The 20,914-nt window shown below is 38.9% G+C and overlaps 1 protein-coding gene across 1 annotated transcript in view; it reads left to right on the top strand.

Annotated features, from left to right (window-relative positions):
* Positions 1–20,914, top strand: part of ARHGEF40 (Rho guanine nucleotide exchange factor 40) — a 139,761-nt gene that overhangs the window by 83,579 nt on the left and 35,268 nt on the right. Inside the window, exons 14-16 of the mRNA XM_053702226.1 lie at positions 11,734–11,947; positions 14,018–14,104; positions 17,374–17,598. Coding sequence (XP_053558201.1) covers positions 11,734–11,947; positions 14,018–14,104; positions 17,374–17,598 — 526 coding nt within the window. The remainder of the gene's footprint in view (positions 1–11,733; positions 11,948–14,017; positions 14,105–17,373; positions 17,599–20,914) is intronic.

Here is a 20,914-nt window from a genome sequence, read left to right as displayed (position 1 = left end):
GGTTAATAACTTTATTATAGTAGCGGTGCGGTCCGCTTGGCAGATTAGGGGTTAATAAGTGTAGGCAGGTGGAGGCGACGTTGTGGGGGCAGATTAGGGGTTAATAAATATAATATAGGGGTCGGCGGTGTTAGGGGCAGCAGATTAGGGGTACATAGGGATAATGTAGGTAGCGGCGGTTTACGGAGCGGCAGATTAGGGGTTAAAAAAATATGCAGGTGTCAGCGATCGCGAGGGCGGCAGAATAGGGGTTAATAAGTGTAAGGTTAGGGGTGTTTCGACTCGGGGTACATGTTAGAGTGTTAGGTGCAGACGTAGGAAGTGTTTCCCCATAGAAAACAATGGGGCTGCGTTAGGAGCTGAACGCTGCTTTTTTGCAGGTGTTAGGTTTTTTTTCAGCTCAAATTGCCCCATTGTTTTCTATGGGGGAATCGTGCACGAGCACGTTTTTGAAGCTGGCCGCGTCCGTAAGCACCGCTGGAATTTAGAGTTGCAGTGGCGTTAAATTATGCTCTACGCTCCCTTTTTGGAGCCTAACGCACTGAAAACACAGCCATTCTGTGAACTCTAAATACCAGCGGTATTTAAAAGGTGCGGGGAAAAAAAGCATGCGTAGCTAACGCACCCCTTTGGCCGCAGAACTCTAAATCTAGCCGTATAGTAAGTTAAAGGGCCATAATACCCAAATGTTTAAACACTTGAAAGTGATGCAGCATAGCTGTAAAAAGCTGACTAGAAAATATCTCCTGAACATCTCTATGTAAAAAAGAAAGATATTTTACCTCAAAAGTTTCTCAGTAGCCACCTCCCATTGTAAAGGATTTCAAAGCAGCATTTTAGTGCGTCTGTCCTGGGACATCTTAGGGGATGAGCCTTGTGAACTCTCATATTATTTCACCAATCAGGTAAAGGAAGCTTACTATGAAATCTCATGATAGTTAAGTCAAATCTCATGAGATCACAGTAAGAGTTCATGACCTCAGCACTGCTGATGCTGATTGGCTGCTGTTCATTTCTTCATTTTTTTTTATTTTTACCTGCAGCTGGGAGCAGCTGAGTATAACTTTTTACACAGAACTTACTCTGCTGAGCTGAGGAAGTTGTGAGGTAAAATATCTTCCTTTTTTACATAGAGATGCTCAGGTGATATTTTCCTGTCAGCTTTTTCCAGTTATACTGCATCAGTTTCAAGTGATTTAGCATATGAGTATTATGTCCCTTTAAGTTCAGGCACACATGAGAATTGTAGGTACGCTATTAAGTTGATAGACCGGGTTCTGTCTTCTGTTTAATTATTGCTAATAATATCGTTGGGCAACCTTTGTATAATAACTAAAAACTAATAAAAATTGTATATTTAAAAAAAAAAAAAAAGAAGTAAAAAACAAATATATAAAAAGAATTTGACAACAACCTGTAAAATAAGTTGTTCATTGGCATCATCTGATTCAGCTAAGACCTTATTTTATCTGAAGCTATGCATATCATGTTCTAAATGGGGTAACAGTATAACAGAATTGTTCAAATTCACAAAACAACTATATACTGTATATGTGTGTATATGGTGAGTGTGTGTGTGTGTATATGGTGAGTGTGTGTGTGTGTATATGGTGAGTGTGTGTGTGTGTATATGGTGAGTGTGTGTGTATATGGTGAGTGTGTGTTTATATGGTGAGTGTATGGTGAGTGTGTGTGTGTGTATATGGTGAGTGTGTGTGTATATGGTGAGTGTGTGTGTATATGGTGAGTGTGTGTGTATGTGGCTTCCCTTAGCCTCAAGAATAAAATTCAAAATGTTGACCCTTACATACAAAAGCCCTCAACAACACTGCACCCTCCTATATCTCTGTCCTTGTCTGCAAATACTCCCCAACCCACCCTTCCGCTCTTCCCAAAACCTACTTCTCTTCTCATCTCTTATTACTTCCTCACACCCTCATCTGCAAGACTTTTATAGAACTCCTTCCTCGCTCAGTCAGACTTTCCTTTTAGTCACAAAATCTTCAAGTGTTCCTTAAAAATACAATTTAAAGTGCCATAAAACATTTTGAAATCTGTGCATATCCTTAAAGGGCTAATTAAGTAAAAATAGTTTGCATTCAAAAATTGTTTAAAAATTGTTGGCAAGTATTTTAAAATATTCAAAAATAAGCAAAATGATTTACATAGCCACACTGTCTGGAGTAGTCTGCCCCCCCCATCCTTCCCTCCACCAAATAAATAACCGATAATAATAATAACTGAGTTCACAGCAGCTAATTTGCTTCTAGGCATGTTCCAGCAGATGAGTGTTAGGCTGCATTCTACCAAACCAAAGGTAGATATAGATACAGCCATAGAAGGAAATATGTGGGGGGAGTTAGAGCTGTACACTTTGGAAACTTAAAAGAAAAGGTTAATGGCGAGGCACTGCAGTATACATTTGCAGGTAAAGTAATTAAAGTACAAATAATTATATTGTCTCTATCCCAACTTATGTTCCTTAAAGTAAGTTTTATATGCATCATTAAACAGATGTCTCTGCTACATGTTTCCCTCTCCCTCAACTCTCCTATTTATTTCCTATAGATTGAGAGCCTCTCTAACTGTAGCTCACTTTGTATAAAAGAGCATCTACAACTGATTGTGGTTGGGGGTGGGAGCTCCTCCCCTTCTGTTTATGTTTGTCAATGTAAGTGTAGTAATGTACAGTATATAGCCTTACATAATGTCTCATTGTAAGTTTTGTATTGTACACATATGGGACGTGCAGTCATAGGAGGCAGATGAGGCACTGCCGCACCTGTTATTTGGGGCATTTTTAAATTGAAAATTCAACTTTATTTAAAAAAAAAAAAAATAATAATTTTTATTTCTCTATGTTGCGCAATAGAGAGAGGCAGCATAGGGGTCGTCTTTCTCTCTATTGCAAAATCTTGTAGCATGCTTTGCTACCAGTAGCCAATATGCTGTGCCACCAGGTCATGGTTTGTGCTGCAGAATGGCTAAAAACTTAAATTATTCTTACCTAATCATTTTAGCGATAGTCCACATCTGCATTCATTACTTTTGGGAAATACAGAACCTTGCCACCAGGAGGCAAATACACCCCACTCAAAAGGCTTAAATACCTCCCCCACTTCCTTCATCCCCCAGTCATTCTGCCAAGGGAACAAGGAACAGTAGGATAAATATTAGGGTGAAAAAGTTGCCAGAAGAATGAATAACAAAAAATGTTAAGGCCACCCACAGAAAAAAAGGGCGGGGAGCTGTGGAAAGAAAATTATCAGGTAAGCATAATTTAAGTTTTTCTTCTTAAAACGGGGAGAGTCCACAGCTGCATTCATTACTTTTGGGAAATCAATAAATAAGCTTATAGAGGACACTGAATGCAAAACGGGCGGGAACAAAAAGGCAGCCCATTCTGATGGCACCTTAGCCAGTCACAACCCGGATTCCAGACAAAAAACTACTTCAACAGAAGCAGGAGGAAACAAAACATGGAAAGAGGACAAGGTAATTGCCCATCAATTAGAACCATAAGGATCCCTGTTAGCGATCATACATAAATTCTGGACTCGACTGAGCACAAAAGCCTCTGAGGAGACAAAAGTCCCACTGTCTAGAAGCACACACATTTAAACCCTCTCCCTGATCAATGGCAAGGGAAACAATCAGCAAACTCCCCACACCACATTCCCCCTAACTAAAAGGAAATCAAGAATCAGATAAGAAGGTCCGAAAGAACCTCCAGAAACATTCCCCGAAGACTCAAAGAAAAAAACAGCGAGAGAAGCCCCTAGCATAACTCGAAAAAGAGCGGACTACCAGGTTGCAAGAGGACAAAGCCCCGTAGGGAATACCCTACCAACGGAGGAGAGCAAAGAAAGGAAAAATTCCAGACCACCTCCTACATGGATCCAAAAGGAACCAATGTAAAACCTTAACCAGAACCTGAGTCCCGGAAGGACAAAGTAGAACAAAACTATCTTACCAAAGACAGCTATCTGGTACAGAGAAACTGAACGCCTTGGTCCAAAAAAACCCGGGAGCAGAACAGGAACAGAATAGTAATATCCGTTTATGTCCCAAACGAAAGCCGCAGGCTTCCATCGGATAGGCAGTCAGACTAAATGTCAAACCATAATAACTAGCCAACTGATTAGCTAGCAAACTTGCACCAGGACATTCCAGGGATGGAACAAGAGAAAAAAACTCAGAAAGCAGGGCGGACCAACTCCCCCCCTACTAGAAAACGGGGATAGGGAGAACACCCTGACCAATAAGGAAGAACCAACTACCCGCTAAGAGAAGGTTCCCGAACCTACTGTAAGGTCTCCCAACCTAAGGAAAAGATCACTCTGAAGACATGATACGTGGTCGATACCCAAGACAGAGTAGTCAGAATTTGTGACCCTTACACTGATCGAACTGAACTATCAGAGAAGCGACTGGCAAGGTCCAAAGGACTAGAGAGATTAAAAAATCTCAGCATCAACAAGGCCCGGAGATCAAATAACGAATCTCGGGGAGACGACTCTGCACAACATTAACGCTAAGTCCCACCAAGATACCGGTGCAGCCAGTGTATGCTACTTACCTGATCTCTCCCTTTGAACATGGAGGAGACGACCGTTACTATCCGCACCCTACTGATAGAGCTAGATCAAAAGCTAACCGCCGGGTATGAAGACCTCAGAACTATAATTAAAAACGTGCACAAAGTACCGGTAAGATCTACACCCATGACACTCACTAAGATCAAAGAAGATGCACAAATAGTGGAGTACATACATGGAGACGTAGATGAACTAGCCTATACTTGCGGGAGCACATCAGTGAGTCGCATGCCCTTATCCTTTGATCCAGATACGGGAGACATGATCAATAATAAACAGGAGGCCCTTGGCCTTACGACACAAGCTATTGGGAACACTCGAGATACGGAGATATCTCTTCGAAAATGGCCGTCGCAGATAAGACACCTCTACTACCTGCTTATATGCAACCTCTTCCTTTCTGGCATCTGAGCGGCTATGGTCGCGATTGCGCTGCAAATAAATACCCGAGTCTGAGCCAGAGAACCCGAAGGCTGAACTACATAATACTCTTTGGATGGCAGAGAAGGAACTTTGATCCAGGTGGCTTGCTTTCTCTTTGTTATTTTTACTTTACCACAGGCTGAATACCGGAGTAACTGATACGGTGGTATGTGAACTTATGCAACCTGGCAGGACTTTTAAATGCATAGTCCTGATTTCATATATATTTCTGGGCTGTAAAGTCACTCCAGGGAATCAGAGACTACCCCTTATACTGTGACGAAGACGTAGAATTCTGAGGTCTGACCCAAATTAATAACATTTATTGTCGGCTAAGGATAGTTTTGGACTATACATTCACAGATGTATATCCTAGATTAATGTTTGGGACGCTTGCGTCAACGATATGGTCCCACTGCCTTTACAGGCATTTGTGTGTCTGAAATGTTCTTGGCCTGGGCACTGTTTGATATGTATAGCTTCACACTGCATACTTTTTACATAGATTTTATAGTCTCATATACTCTATTTAAGTTTACACTTCCTCCAGTTGAGAGACGCTCATATAACTAGCCTGTTTACCTTTAGGTCTATAAATGTATATAATATTGTTCTGTCACTGCAGTTAAAATATTCTGTATAGTACGTTAGCAATTTACATGAGAATGTTATTATATGTACTGAATACTAATGTGAGATCCAGTCCATGACTTATTTTCATACGTTTTCTCATATGCTTTCAGATGAAAAATCAATTTTGTAGGGTACGCTGCATGCATTTGCAATGGTCAATATTTGAGGATGTTTTGATGAGGGCCAACTAACCATATTTTGCCACTCAATTTTTAGTGACCCTAGTTTCATTAGTGATTTGTCAAAGAATGCCTATGTTGTTAGTATGTATTATTTATATAGTTGATTTGTAGGTTTGCTGCTGAAGGAGAAAAACACATTACAGTGCTTAAAGGAGCTTAACCCTGCAGACATACCTAGCATGCTAAAACTATAGCTTCCTATCAGAAGTTACATACTGGCTAATATCGGTTCCAATGTGACCTACTATTTGTCATAGTTGGTTACCCTATATAATGTTCTTCTATATAAACTCAGCACATATTTGGCGTATTACTTATCTTGCCCTTTACAGTCTGTAGGAGGGGTATTTCATGGTTCGCCCATACGCTGTTCTTTATATATCTTTTACTGTGCTATGGCTATATATTTTAAGAGGATATAGTTGATTGTGCAGTTTATGTATCCTTATGCATCTAGGTCTAGGCACTGGTTTATATGTAACTTCAGCACTGACAGTGTGATCTTAGCAATGTATTAGATTTTTGGAGCACACAGGAAGTATCATTTCAGGATTGCTTGAAATTTTAAACCTCCTTTATATCCTACTATATGCTAAAAAGCGATTAGCTACATCTGAAATACTTATATCTAGGGGGGAAAGAAAAACGAAAGAAGTGAAAAGAGGGGAAAAAAAAATGCCCCAATGAAGGATCACTGCAATATACTCATTTAGTTTGACTGCAGGACATAAGGTTTGAGCTTAGGTCGATGGGTCCATTTACATTGCATTTATGTAGATACACAAATCTGACTATAGTTATTTAACTTTCCTTTCTCAGACCCATGTAGAATAATTACACTCGATGCAAGATAATGTTTAATAGGTAGAGCGGCCTTAAGGTCCCTATATAGCTGCCCCTCATTGTGTTTAGATGTCACTGCATGTCACCACATATTTCTAAGTAGCTTAACTCTCCATGGCACAACTAACTTATGGTTACAATGACCCTGATGACAGGCCTAAGGTCTCTATGATCAGGCACTTCTAAGTTACCATCGTGTACCCTTACCTACTTACACTTACCCTTACCTACTTACACTTACACCCCTTCCCCTATGTGTATAGCGGTGCTTATCCGCTGAATCTCCCCTTCCCCCTTGTATATCTCGGCCCAAGAGTGGCTGATACATATGTTAATTCTCCACAGGCTGATATCTTGGTCTCAGGTAATTTTCTATTATTCTGTGGAGATTATACGTCAATAATATAATATAAAATGAAGCTCTATCTTATCTCGCCTAAACTATTGTCTATCTTCATATTCAGATTTGATATGTATTTATCTTGCCGCATATGCATATTTCTTTATTCAACAATACCTATGTATAGACAATGTATTTCTCTCTCTGTTGTAACTTTGCCTTAGGGCGAGTCTTGTTTGTTGATATATGTTTTAACTTCAATAAAAAAATTATTTTCAAAAAAAAAATAACGAATCTCCAGCCACGATTTCTAAAGGAAAAGAAGGATGAAAGAGGCACCGACACCCAGAGAGACTAGCTCGGGTCACAGGGTACCTAACCTTACTTCCCCTCAGAAACCCAAAGGGAGGGTACACTTCATCATAGGTATACCTCAACTATGAGAGACAAAATGTGGTAACAAATCCAGACAAATCCAGACTCTAGCTCCTGTCCAAAGGACCTCAGGAACTACAAATATACTGCCACAGCAGGATTCGTAATCCCAGCTAACCATGCAAACTATGCAGGGATAGAACACTTAGTACTGAGTATGAACCAACGTCGGACGGCCCACCAAAATGAAATAACTAGGACCAGCCTGACATCTAGGAAAGAATGGCTTTCTTTAAATTGTAAAAACAAGAAAACAAGCTCCTAGCAAGAAGCAAGCAAACTTAGTACCCAAACAGGACCAGCCTGTTGTCAAGGATACAACATATCTGATATAAACCTCAAAAGAACAGAGTGAACTAGTACCCAACCTGGACCAGCCTGAGGTCCAGGGTACAACTGAACTAATCAAGGGCCAACTGAAAGTTCTAAACCCTAGCAGTGCTAGACTAAACAAACAGACAAATGTTAGACAAATAAGCTCTGGGGCTTAAACATTGTCTTATTTTTTTTATTTTTTTTTAACTTCCACCGGAAGTAACATCTATCGCGACCATAAAATCACTAGCATCAAAATCCCAGAGAAGAAATAATTTTCCTAAAAGGAAAAACTAGAACAGTCACGATGTCTAAAATTAAAGAAATAAAACACATCCTAATTGGATCAAAAGAAACTAGGCAGCACCAGCAGGTAAATGCCAAAAAAGGAAACACTAACAGGGTCAGATACCCTATTCCTCAAGAGCTCAGAACTGGGATTAGACACACAAAACAAAAGACTACCAGGAGTAGGATCTCCATCCTTCCACTCGTCTAGCGCTGTTCGCCATCTGATTCAGAAGACTGAAGATTCGTTGACAAATCAGAACTGGTATCCTCCAATGCTGCCAACACATGCCACAGCAGTACACGCAGACGCGCCAGTCTGAATCTAAAGGCAAAATCTACCTCCGGCGAGGCATCTGAAGGCCCCTACCCTGAAGGTTGTACCCATGAAGACTTAGAGGTAACCACTTCCCCAGAGGAAAGATCCAATATAATCGAACTTGCACCTGATGTACCCAGGTTAAGAGGACATGGATGAATTCTTCGCTTGCAATCAGGAAGGTGTAAATGCGCCAATGCCAAATATATGGCCATGCAAAACTGTGCAGTAACCTCTGGTGGAAATAAACCTCCTTCCGTAGAAGGGGTAATGGTATGCGGGACAACTGCCTGTGTAGGAACAGAAGATTCTAGGGAACGCACCTCAAGTGACACAGAATTCACAGAGGCAGACAGCTCAGCAGTCTCTAACCTCTCCCCAGAGGGAGAAGAGAGCACTCTATTACAGCATACGGAACATAATTGATTGGGCTGGATTACCCTGGCTTCCCCATAATCTATGCAAGTAACAGAATCTGAATCAGAGAAATCCTTCTCCAAAAAATCAGAATCCTCCATATCATGACTGATTAAATTATGGACAAAAACAACTGGCACCTTACACCCCCAATGGCTGGGGCACTCACCACCTCCTATTACCCAGACAAGTAGAGAAACAGACCCTCTCCACCGACACTCGGTCACGAATACAGAAATGGAGAACGAAAACGTGACCACGCCCGGTCACGAGGTGTGACATGTAGGCCAAAGAAAAAGTGCGCCAGTCCACAAGAACTGCACAGCTCGAAGAAAAAGTATACGTTCCGCAATAGCCAGGAGCCCCAACATCTCTAAACATAAGCAGACAGAATCACATAACAAGCATGATTAAAGTCCCCCACTGTTCAATAACCCCCCTCAGGAGATATTAACCCTTAATTCCATAAAGATAAAGGAGTCCCACTGAGACCATTTTATCATTTACATTACATCACAATGAAAAGGAAAATGTAACGATCTTACCGGAATCTATGCCGTGGAACAGTAACACGGTCCATCAAGTTTGACAGACAGTAGCGTCGCGTCTGACATGGACTTAAGTGAAGAAAGCAGGCAGCGAAACTCATCAATGCTGATTGCTTATGGAGCTGTTAATATGAGTCGGGATGGTTTCGCAGAAAGACTCTCCCTGCATCTCTGGACTCTAAATTTCATCCATGCTCTCACTGAGAGGCTGACAGGACTATTTAAAACTCCTGTCCCATTTAGAAGAGTACTACCCTCAATAAGAGACTAGTCTGTAATCTTCTGACGCTTCTCTGCCAACCTCCTGTGACGAGAGACAAAGAATGACTGGGGGATGAGGGAAGTGGGGGAGGTATTTAAGCCTTTTGGCTGGTGTGTCTTTGCCTCCTGCTGGTGGCCAGGTTCTGTATTTCCCAAAAGTAATGAATGCAGCTGTGGACTCTCACGGCGAGGAGGTAAAAGCTGCCCAGCGGTTGAGTGTTTGATGCTGATGTGCTTTATGAGGGAAAAAGGTAGACGTACTTTGTCTGGCTAGGTGGTGGATTACTATATACAATCAGTGAACAGGATGATGGAATAGTTTACGCATGTACAAACTAATTGGGTTTGCTTAAAACAACGGGAATAAGTGTATATTTATAAAATACACATACATATGTATTTGTTCTATGAGAATAACCCCGTTGCTGTGTGGGAGGTAACTGCAGAAGAGAAGGGGCTTCCTCCTCTGTGGCCTACATCAAGTTACTGGCTTTCCTTGTTGGAAGACAGCACTGGGGAAGCTGCTGCTGATGATAAGGGAGATGCGGTTAAGTTGGTGCTCTCCCTCTAGAGGCTACATGTTTAGAATTGTGACTTTTTTTTCCCTCTGTCTGCATTGTATAACGTGTATTCATAAAAACAGTATGACTGAAAGGTGAGCTGCTCCTTTATGAATAATATATTTAGAAATATTTACTAAATGGGCTACGAAGTGGACACAGAGTGGGAAGGACTGGTTGGCATGGCCTCTTATAAAGGTGATGCCTGCAATACAGCGAGGAGGGTTTTCGTTGCAGCCACTAGTCCTGGTAAATGTTGCTCAGTGTGATAAATAAACTCATGCTGGCATTGTCCTTAAGTAATGTTCTGCATCAATTACTTGCTTAAAGAATTTTTTTAAACCACTGACAATAATCACTGTTGTTAGATATGTATGTATATAAAATAATGGCTTATACTGTTTTAGTCATGCTTGTAAAATGACTTTTGTTAAATAGACTATAATAAGGGCTATTATCCTTTATTTAGTATTTTATTCTTGCTGTGCCTCGCAGAGCTACACTTAATATGTCTAACAGTCAAGATGCCACTGTTTTTTTTTTACATAGTCTTCTATGATAACATTGCATTTTTTTTAATCTTTTTTTTCTTTTCTTTAAACTTAAAGGGACAATGTCCTGTAAAATGTTATGCCCTTTAATTTGTTTCTAGTGAGAGAATAAATAGTAGAACTAGATTTGCCTATATAATAAGAATTTAATTCGTTTCTTACCTGTATGCGTGCGTTGTAAATAATGCTAAATTGCCTTGTGCAACCTGCTAATTTAATCGTATATTTAAGCTACATCTATTGGGTTCATATATGGGCTTCTCGGGCCTCAACAGCCTTTGACCTCACCGCACGTCACTGATTGTAATGTACCTTTTGTATAGCACTGCTTAAAATGTTGGTGCTTTATAAATAAATGATAATAATAATGTATTTTCTGGGTTTTTGTGCCCCCAGAATACCCTGACAATAGGTGGCTTCTAAAAAGATGGCAGTAAATGACCGAATGTATTTATCAAATAGGGGGTAATGGCTCCAAAGACAGGACAAAACACAATACCCCTGATATAAAAAAGGGTCTGCCCTTTCAAATAAAAATTTTTGAGCCCCTCTAGGTAGCAAGTGATTTGCCATAGTAATGATAATCACCTTTAGACTTTTAGTGTTGTCTGGACTCTAAAAGGGACTCTAGCATCTCCTTATAAGAACTAAAATGGGTCAAGTGGCCCTTCTTTTAAACAAAGGGCCTAACTCAAAGTTCACTATCAAGTGATCACCATAGCAACAGTGATCACTTGATAAATCTATTTGCATCTCTTTGATTTACACAGTAATTAAGGTCTCACTGGTAATACTTCAGATTTGCGCAAATATACTAAGACAAATGATGGTCATATTTTTGGCTTTTTGCAATAATATGAAACCCCGGTGATTTGTATATACATATATGGCATTTTTTGTTTATTTTCATTTTCATATAGTGTTTTGCTTGAAATAATGGTTTATCATGTTGTGCTATTACATTGTGTTGTATATATGTGTTTAATGCTGTTAATAAAGAACACTGTGCTCTTGTTGCAGGTCCCCGCAGCGTATGCTTCTAGACCTTCTGTGTTCTGAGCGGAGTTATATCCAGTCACTTAGACGATCCCTAGAGGTCAGAGGGTCATGTCCCGCGGGCCTGGCACTGAGAGGCAGCTTGGAACAGCTCTTAAATTTCCACACTCATTTCCTGCGAGACCTGCAGACCTGTGTGTCTCACCCTCTGACTGTTTCATACTGTTTCCTGCAACATGTGAGTCATGCTGTGTTCCTGTTCTCCTGTTTAATAACTTGCTAGTGTCATAACTCTGCTTTCATTTTAAAGTTGCTGTCAATCTCTTACAGTGCGATTTCCATTTTTATCATACCTTAAATCATTATCGTTTTAAATCAGCTTTCATTAAAGCAATATTAATATTAAGCACCTCGAAACTTTTGTGTAAAAATGTGCTTTGTCCCACGCTCCCTAAAGAGGCTATAAAACAAATGATGTAACTTAGGTTTTAAAAATGCTGCAAATTGCCTAAAACAGTTATTTGATTTGCAGGTTACAGAATTTGCCTTTTGACTTCTTTAGGGAATGTGTGTCAAACACAATTTTTGCTAAAGACCAAGAGGTGTTTAAAAGAAATCAAACTATAATTTTGGACTGTGGAAAAGCATTAACGAGATTCCCACCTGCTCTTCAATGTGCCATAATTCCTTTTAACCCACATATGATAAGCAACATTTCACAAATTCTACAGTGCTTAAGACTTGTGCACTCTCCTGAGCCAGCCTAGGTATTTTGTCAATATGTTTCAACAAAAGATACCAAGAGAAAGTCAGAATAAAACGTTCATGGTTCAGATACAGCATGCAATTTTAAGAGACTTTTAAATTTGCTCCTGTTCTAACACTGAGGGCTAGGTGACGAGTGGAGCGGTAGTTTGCTCTCGCGTTAGAGCGTTAAAACCTCTAGAAGTAATTTTGTTGCACATATTACGGGTTGAAAATAAAAAGTTTGTGCTCTCGAGTTCGCAAAGTGATGGTAACAAATAGACTTTGAGAAGTCACAAACGCAAAATCTGATTTCCCCATAGACTTCAATAGAGTCAAAAAGTTGAGGCTCTCTGCGAATCCCGCGCTATTATACCCAAGAAAACTCTTAATGACCAACAACATACAGGGAACGTCATAGTTGTTAAGGGGTTAAAACACGTAGAACATATTCTGCTATGTGCAGAACATTGGAATGTATATTATTTACAGTATAACATTTTATTAAATATGAATATTGCATAAATATGTTTTTTCATGTCTTTTCTACTTGACTGCAAAGGGCTCGAATGCACTTATAATATGTCTATATATGTTTACATGTGTATTTATGTGTTTATTAATGTGTTTATATGTGTATATATGTCTGTAAATACATAAGTACACACATATATGCATTTATATACATACATATACATCTTTAGACATGGATATGTATGTATCTCATTGTTGAAGCCCTTTGACTGCCTTTTTTTCTCTCTAAAACCTGAGATCTCATATCTTTGAGCCCTTTTAACTTTTTATGCAATTAAAAAAAAAATGCTATTATGAATGTGGCTATACTGTTAAATGTAACAGCAAAACAGTTAACCAGAGCTCTGAATATGCGGTAATCATTTCAGCGATAACTTTTATTTTTTAATATGAGCGGTATTTAGCTTGAGCGCAAACAGCTTTGAAATCCTAATATCGCTTGAGTGCAAATGATAGCGCTCCACTCGTAATCTAGCCTTGAATACGTATCTATACAAGAGCTCCTTTTAATTCTGGGCAGCTGCCATTCACTTGTTACAGTTAAAGGAACAATAATCCATGTATCATCCTCAGTCCCCGAATTAGAAGATTCATAGTGGTTGCTTTAAGGTTATGATACAATTCATTAGCAAAATAATATCATATTTCTGTAATTTGTTCCCAAGCGCTACATGAATAGCACACACAAATAAAAGCAATGCAAAGTATTCCATCATTTATCATGTCAGGTATCTGTATATGTGTGTGTGTCACTTTTCCATTAGACCACTGGTTTTCAAACCTGTCCTCAGGCCTCTCTAACAGAACACACTTTGTGGAAATCTGTACTAGAGCACAGCTGAAATAATTAGCTGATTAGTAAACATGGTTATTTTATCTGCTCTCATCTAAGGTAATCCTGAAAACCTGACCTGTTGGGGAGGCCTGAGGACAGGTTTGAAAACCAGTGATATAGACTGAGTGATTTTATATCTGTTTTCTTTTTGCCTCTAATGAAAGCATCTTAAGCTCTTTATCTTTCTATTTTCAGGCAGATCAGCTGCGCTTATATTCTCTGTATGTGAAAAACAGGCAAAAGGTAGAACTGTTCCTCCCAGCTCCCAGTGGAAGTCTAAAAGTAAGTGATGGAATTGGCAGATGACATGAAATGAGTTTCATTGTCTTGCTTTTATTACCTCTCAAATGCCTGTCACCCTTGTGTCTGTCACCTGAGGTATTGCCTAATAGGACAATCAGCTCTCAGTTACACCGTAATGTATTTAAAAGTGCAAAAATATCTTCTGCACAAAAGACAAAATAACAGATAAATAATTGTACTTTGTTTCATTCCAGATCATTTGGAAACTGATTGGGAATAAAACTAATTAAATGTAAAAACCTGAATTAAAGGGATACTAAACCCATTTTTTTCTTCTTTCATGATTCAGATACAGCAGCAATTTTAAGAAACTGACTAATTTACTCCTCGACAATTTTTCTTCATTCTCTTGCTATGTTTGTTTGAAAAAGCAGGAATCTAAGCTGAGGAGCCGGCCCATTTTTGGTTTTGCGTCTGGGTTGCGCTTGCTGAACTTTACATAAATATCATAATATGAGAAAATGTCAACAAATGATTTTTACTAATTTTTTATGTCATTTGATGTGGTGTACATAGTAAATAGCAGCGTGGGAGTCATTATTCCCTAAATATTTCAAACACACATTTTATTGTCCCACATTTGACATCAGTTTACCTTCCTAAAAGACAGCAAAATGTAAGATTTTATAATTTATGGTTTAATTAAACTTAACAATTGAAAATCAGAAAAGAGAACAATTATTTTTGTCACTATTCAACATCTTGCAGTTTATGCAGAAAACAAGTAAGTATAAACTATCTAACCATCCAAATATTACACAATTTGAAAATTACACAAAACTGGGTATAACACAGAAAAATCCAGAAACATATCATCAATTTATGGTACACAAGAAAAACATTAAGGCACGCCAGCATGCATTCCTCAGAACTCAAATGGGTGGTGGTTTCATCAGTGTGCTGGTATGCTCTATTGGGCTTAATGCCTTAACGCTCATTTATATTTTCTCACTTTACCCATATGATTAATATTACTATTTATTTCCATTCAATCCTGAAATAACTTGTTCCATTCACTTCTGAGTCCAGAAAAATATTTTACTACATTCTATACAGTTCCTTGCTCCCTCTGCTGTTCAAACTGAATATTGCAGATGTATTGCAAAGCAAGGCATTTTAATTACTTATGGGCCTAATTCACTCTAAATCACATTTCTGATCAATCATTATGTCAGAAAGAATTAATAAACACTTAGGTTATCATCTTTTTTTTAAATTCCTCTTTATTTATATTTAATCTTGTATGAATTTTTTCTGAAGAGACTTCTTTTTGTTAGGGACTCTGGTACATGCTTTTGGTTTAAGGCACGGGAATGTAATATTTTCAATGCCTCTTCGCCTGCTTCTGTGGTTTTATGGCTGTATTTCCAATCCCAAAAGAGAATGAAGCAATTGGAGAAAGGAGACCATATCTACGGCATTCCTTTCATTCTGCACCCTATGGTTTTAATCCTTTGAATTAATACTGTATGGTTTCTGGTAGCTTCATGCTGGCTTAAATAGTCAGAGGTCCAGGAATAGATGTCACTATACTTTAACTGGTACTGTTACATCACTTCCTGCTATGTTATGGACAGTTGCCGTTTTTATGGGCTCATTTATAGATGGGTCTGGGTCATTCTTAGGAAACATCAGTATATGCTACAGCCAATCTAAACCCATACTGCCCACCCTATGGACTTATAACACAGCTGGTTAGGATTCTAAATACTGACAGGGGTGTTAAAGGGATATGAAGCCTAAAGTTTTCGTTTCATGATTCATATAGAGTATGCAAGTTTAAGCAACTTTCTAATTTACTACTATTATCAATTTTTATTTGTTCTCTTACTATCTTTATTTGAAAAGCAGGAATGTAAGCTTAGGAGCCAGCTCATTTTTGGTTCAGCACCTTAGCGCTTGCTGATTGGTGATTACATTTAGCCACCAATCAACAAGCGCCACCCAGGTGCTGAACCAAAAATGGTTTGGCCCCTAAGCTTACATTCCTGCTTTTTAAATGAAGATACCAAGAGAACGAAGAAAAAGTGATAGTAGGAGTAAATTAGAAAGTTGCATAAAATTACATGCTCTATCTTAATGAAAGAAAAAAAACTGAGTTTCATATCTCTTTAAATGACAACTTTTAAATGCTTTTCAGGAGTCTGATGTTGGTTGTATAGTTGCCACCTTTAAGACTCAAGTCCATAATTAGTAAGAGAAGATCTATGTTTTAAGCCATACATAGGTTACTAAATGGATATGGACATTATCTGAAGGATGTGTGACCTATGTGGTAGGTTTCCATTATTATTCACATATAGGTGATGTAAATTACCGTTTATAACATAATTTAGATTATCCACAGAATGTCTGGGTTCAGTAATAAAAGATTGGAATCTAGACCTATCTTTCTGTACGTAAAAACCCTTCACTAGCTCCCCATTTTTGCAGACTTGATCCTTCACTTCCGCCATTTCTTAATATAAAATTCATATTGCACAAATAAGGTCATGTGGATTGGAGAACCCATAAAAGTCTTTACAGCAATTTAAAACATGATTCCCAATTACCAGTCAGACTTGTGCATGATCACCGCGTATGATACATCACTTCCCTCTTACTGTTAAACAGATAGAACATACAATGTAATCAACTTTCCAATTTACTTCTATTATCTAATTTGCTTAGTTCTCTTGCTATCCTTTGCTGAAATGCATACCTAGGTTGGCTCAGGAGCTATCTGTTGATTGGTGGCTGCACATATATACCTATTGTCATTGGCTTACAGATATGTCAACTAGCTCCCAGTATGGAATTGCTGCTTCTTCAATAAAGGATATGAAGCAAATGTTATAACAGAATCAGATTGGAAAGTTATTTAAAATTGTATGCTCTGTCTGAATCATAGAAGAAAAAATTGGGGTTTCAGATTCCTTTAATGAAGTTTAAGATGTGTCAATTACTGTACTGTGGCACTTTTGCTGCAATAATTATTGTACAATGGCTTAATGTGGATCTGAAAAAAGAGAAAAACCACATTAAGAGCCAAAAGGTGTTTAAACCAGGGGTTTTGAGCTTTCTTTACTTAGACGTGAAAAACAGTCAAATCTTGTGCAGTCAACAAAAAACCAAAAACATTTATAGATAAGTAAAAGCCTCACGTCAAGTGTAGCTGTTATCAAGTGCTAGAGCCAAACTCAGTTAGTGGGCTAGGACAGATTTATCCTTGTTTTCTTTAATGCCGCTTTACCATATTTCTTTCACAGGGTAGACGTAGGGACCAGAAGGAAGAGGAGGAATCCTGGGGAATCTTACATAGACCACTGGAGCAATTAGATCAGTACCAGCGCTTCCTTGGTGACATGATTCAAGAGTGTGACCAGGAGTCTGAGCAGGAACGCCAATCTCTACAGGCTGCCTCTGAGTTGGTCATCTCTCTAGTGCCTCATGGGAAAAATCTACTGGCTGCAGAAGCTATAAGAGGGTTTGAGGTAAGGGCAAGACAGCCTGTTTCATGTTTCAACCATGCACTTGTATGATCCTTCAATGATTCCCAATGGTTTGGTAAAGGGTACTAGACCAAAATATAAAGTGATCAATAGCTCTATATATGATATTCTAATCGTGATCAATCAAAAATAGAGGAATAGAGAAAAGTGGGTGTTTACATATGTAACAGAAAATGTGTAATTGTTAATAATGGTGGTTAGAAACATAATCCGCAGTGGAAAAAGCACAAAGCTTCAAACAGCCTGAACCCACCTATTAACGATCTTCTGATAGTGAACAGCCCAAATTCAATCCTGTCCTACAGGGTTCCTCTCTCCCTGAAGGCAGGTGTGCATGCAGGAAATCGGATCTAAGGTTACAAGCCAAGAGAGCTCCCAATTTGTGGAGCAGCAGCACCAAACAGTTCACATTGGCATAGTAACAGACACCCTTAAAGTCAGTTAGGTAAATACCTCATTAAGCGTTGCTCCAGCGGCTTCCCATGTATCTCACCGGACTGCAATGATGTATGCCAAACTGAGAATAGAAGACTGTCATCGACCCCTGGTCCTGCAGGCTGTCCCTCTCAGGTCCACTAAGTCAGCAGCTCACAGCCTATTACCAGTGCTCACTCCGGCCTGGATACGTGATGAAACCAAAAAAGGAAAAACGGAAGCACCTGGTAGTAGCCGTTTCAAAGTATTTAATGAACAGGTTAACAAATTGTAGCATAAATTGTTACAAAGAATACACAGGGAATGAATCCCCAATACAGAGGAGGTGGAAAAATATATAAGAGCTAGTGACAGAAACGATGGCAACGCGTTTCGGCGTGAGCCTTACTCATAGCCTCATAAAAAACAAATGGTCAGAAAGGTTTAAAAAACCTAGCTCAAAACTTGATTGGGATCCGGGATACACACCCTAACCATAATTAACCAATCCGTAACAACTGATCAAAATTGTACACACACCCCCCCTACCCCTAATGTTCACAAACTAACAGTTCATTGATAGATAATACACCCCACCCCCTTCATCACTGAGTAATCCCATATGACTGATATACCAATCCACATTTACCCAATGCCACAACGGAGCACAGAAAACAGGATAATTGGTTATTAGCCGATAGCGCATCAAACATGCCATGCCGCCACAAGATGGGAGGGAATAGGCAATCAGCGCCACTAATGGTTCACCAATCAGAGTGGCGCTGATCGCCTATTCAACACACCTGCTCCAAATTCACACCAGCCAGACAGCAGAGGTGCCAAATCACAAACCAGAATCGGGTTCAGAGTAGCCAAGGGTCAAAACCAGCCAGGCGGCAGAGGTGCCAAATCACAAACCAGAATGAGGGCCAGTGTAGCCAAGGGTCAAAACCAGCCAAACAGCAGATGTGCCAAATCACAAACCAGAATCAGAGGAGCCGAAAGGTCAGAAGCTGGGACACTGTAGAACAGACAAAACCAGAATTTAAAGGCAGAGTTGAAAACAGCAGTCAGTAAGCAGAAATCACAGAAGTAGGACACCCAAGATCAACAAAGGGCTAAGAATGAGACAAAACCGCGTCACAAATATGTATCAATTTGCTCCAAGAATGACAAAGAAAGCAACTACCATGAAAAATGGCTCTAAAAGCAGCTGCCACAATAAATTGATGCAAAAACTGGAAGATAAACAAAAAAAGGTGCAGCAGTAAAAACAGGTACTGATGTGAGGTTTCATCACTGTTGCCTGTGTGTTCTTTAAATCAAGGGGTTAAATCATTGCTGCTTGTATATTACTGACAATCAACTGATTAAGTCACTGCTCTTTGTAGTTTTCTAATAATTTAGTAGGTAAGCCACTGCTACACAACTATTGTGTTTGTGTGCATGAACCAAGAGGTTAATAGTGTGTTACAGTGTAGCTAAGGAGTTAAACTATTTTAAAAACAAACAAACTGACAACTAAAGTGTTAAATTGCAGTTTTGTGTTTGTGTAAGACAACCAAGATTTTAATTACTGTGCTGTGTATGTTCAGGGTCAGCTCAACCATGGGACCAAGTGGGTCCAATGGACCCAGGCAGCACTTGACAAGGGGCAGCACTTCAGTGACTGAGAGTCAGTCACTGTCAGATCCAGACCAGTCCTTTCCTGTGCAAAAGCATTGGTTGCAGGTAGGCAGGCTTAGTAAGGGCAGAAGCCAGGCTAGTAAGTTGATATAGTTATCAGTAATGTTAATACTGGGGGAGCGTCATTGCATTCTCTGACCCAGGCAGCACAATATCTTGAGCCGGCCTTGTGTATGTTAAATACATTTTATGTGTTCCTGGCAACCATGGGTTAATTGTATGAAGTGAAACTTCCAAGTAACCTAACATCTGCAAGAATTTCCATTTTTCAATGCAGCTATAAATTGATTTACTGCGGTATTAATCTACATAAAATGTGTTATAGAGAGAGATCTCGTTGATGTTAAGCTTCAGATTAGTGATATAATACATATGCACAGTATAACAACACAGGCAACATCAATTCTTCTATACATTTTGTATTACGTCACTATGGACGTTATGTATTCAGCTCATTTGATTTCACTATATATGATGTAGTAGAATACAGATTTTTTTTATGCACAGCTTAAAGGAACATGAAAGTCAAATTAAACTTTAATGATTCAGGTAGAAAATGTAATTTTAAGACACTTTACAATTTACTTCTATCAGATTTACTTCATTCTCTTGGTATCTTGTTGAAAGGCATACCTAGATATTATCAAGGGCAATAATGCACTACTGGGAGTTAGCTGGTGATTCATGGCTACACACATATGCCTCTTGTTACTGGCTGACAAGCTGTGTTCAGTTAGGTCTCAGTACTGCATTGCTGCTCTGGATATGACTTTAACTATGTGTTTAAAACTTTTGCATGGGTAAACACAAATGTATGTGTTAAGTATAGTGATGCACACGTGCATGCTCCTAAACCTACCTACCTGCTTTTCAACAAAGGATACTAAAATTCGATAAAAAAAATAAATTGGAAAGTTTTTTTTTTTGATTATACAAAATTGGTTTTCAAATTGAAACCCATGAAAGTTCATCTATAACCTTTTATTATTATTATATTACTATTATTATTAGACATGTGCAGCAGCAAAACATTCATACAGATCATTCGGAACGATTATTCTGAAAAATTTGTTTTTACGAAGATTCGTCTATTGCACTATTCGCTATTAACTAAATACTGAATATTTATTGAACATTTACATTCACTTTCGATAAACGAATGTAGATGTTCCTTTGCTACTGGTGAAAAAGTTCACCT

Source organism: Bombina bombina, chromosome 2, assembly GCF_027579735.1.
Source record: "Bombina bombina isolate aBomBom1 chromosome 2, aBomBom1.pri, whole genome shotgun sequence".
Lineage (NCBI taxonomy): Eukaryota > Metazoa > Chordata > Amphibia > Anura > Bombinatoridae > Bombina > Bombina bombina.
The sequence above is the reverse complement of the archived record's forward strand: the minus strand, read 5'-3'. Positions and strand labels throughout refer to the sequence as shown.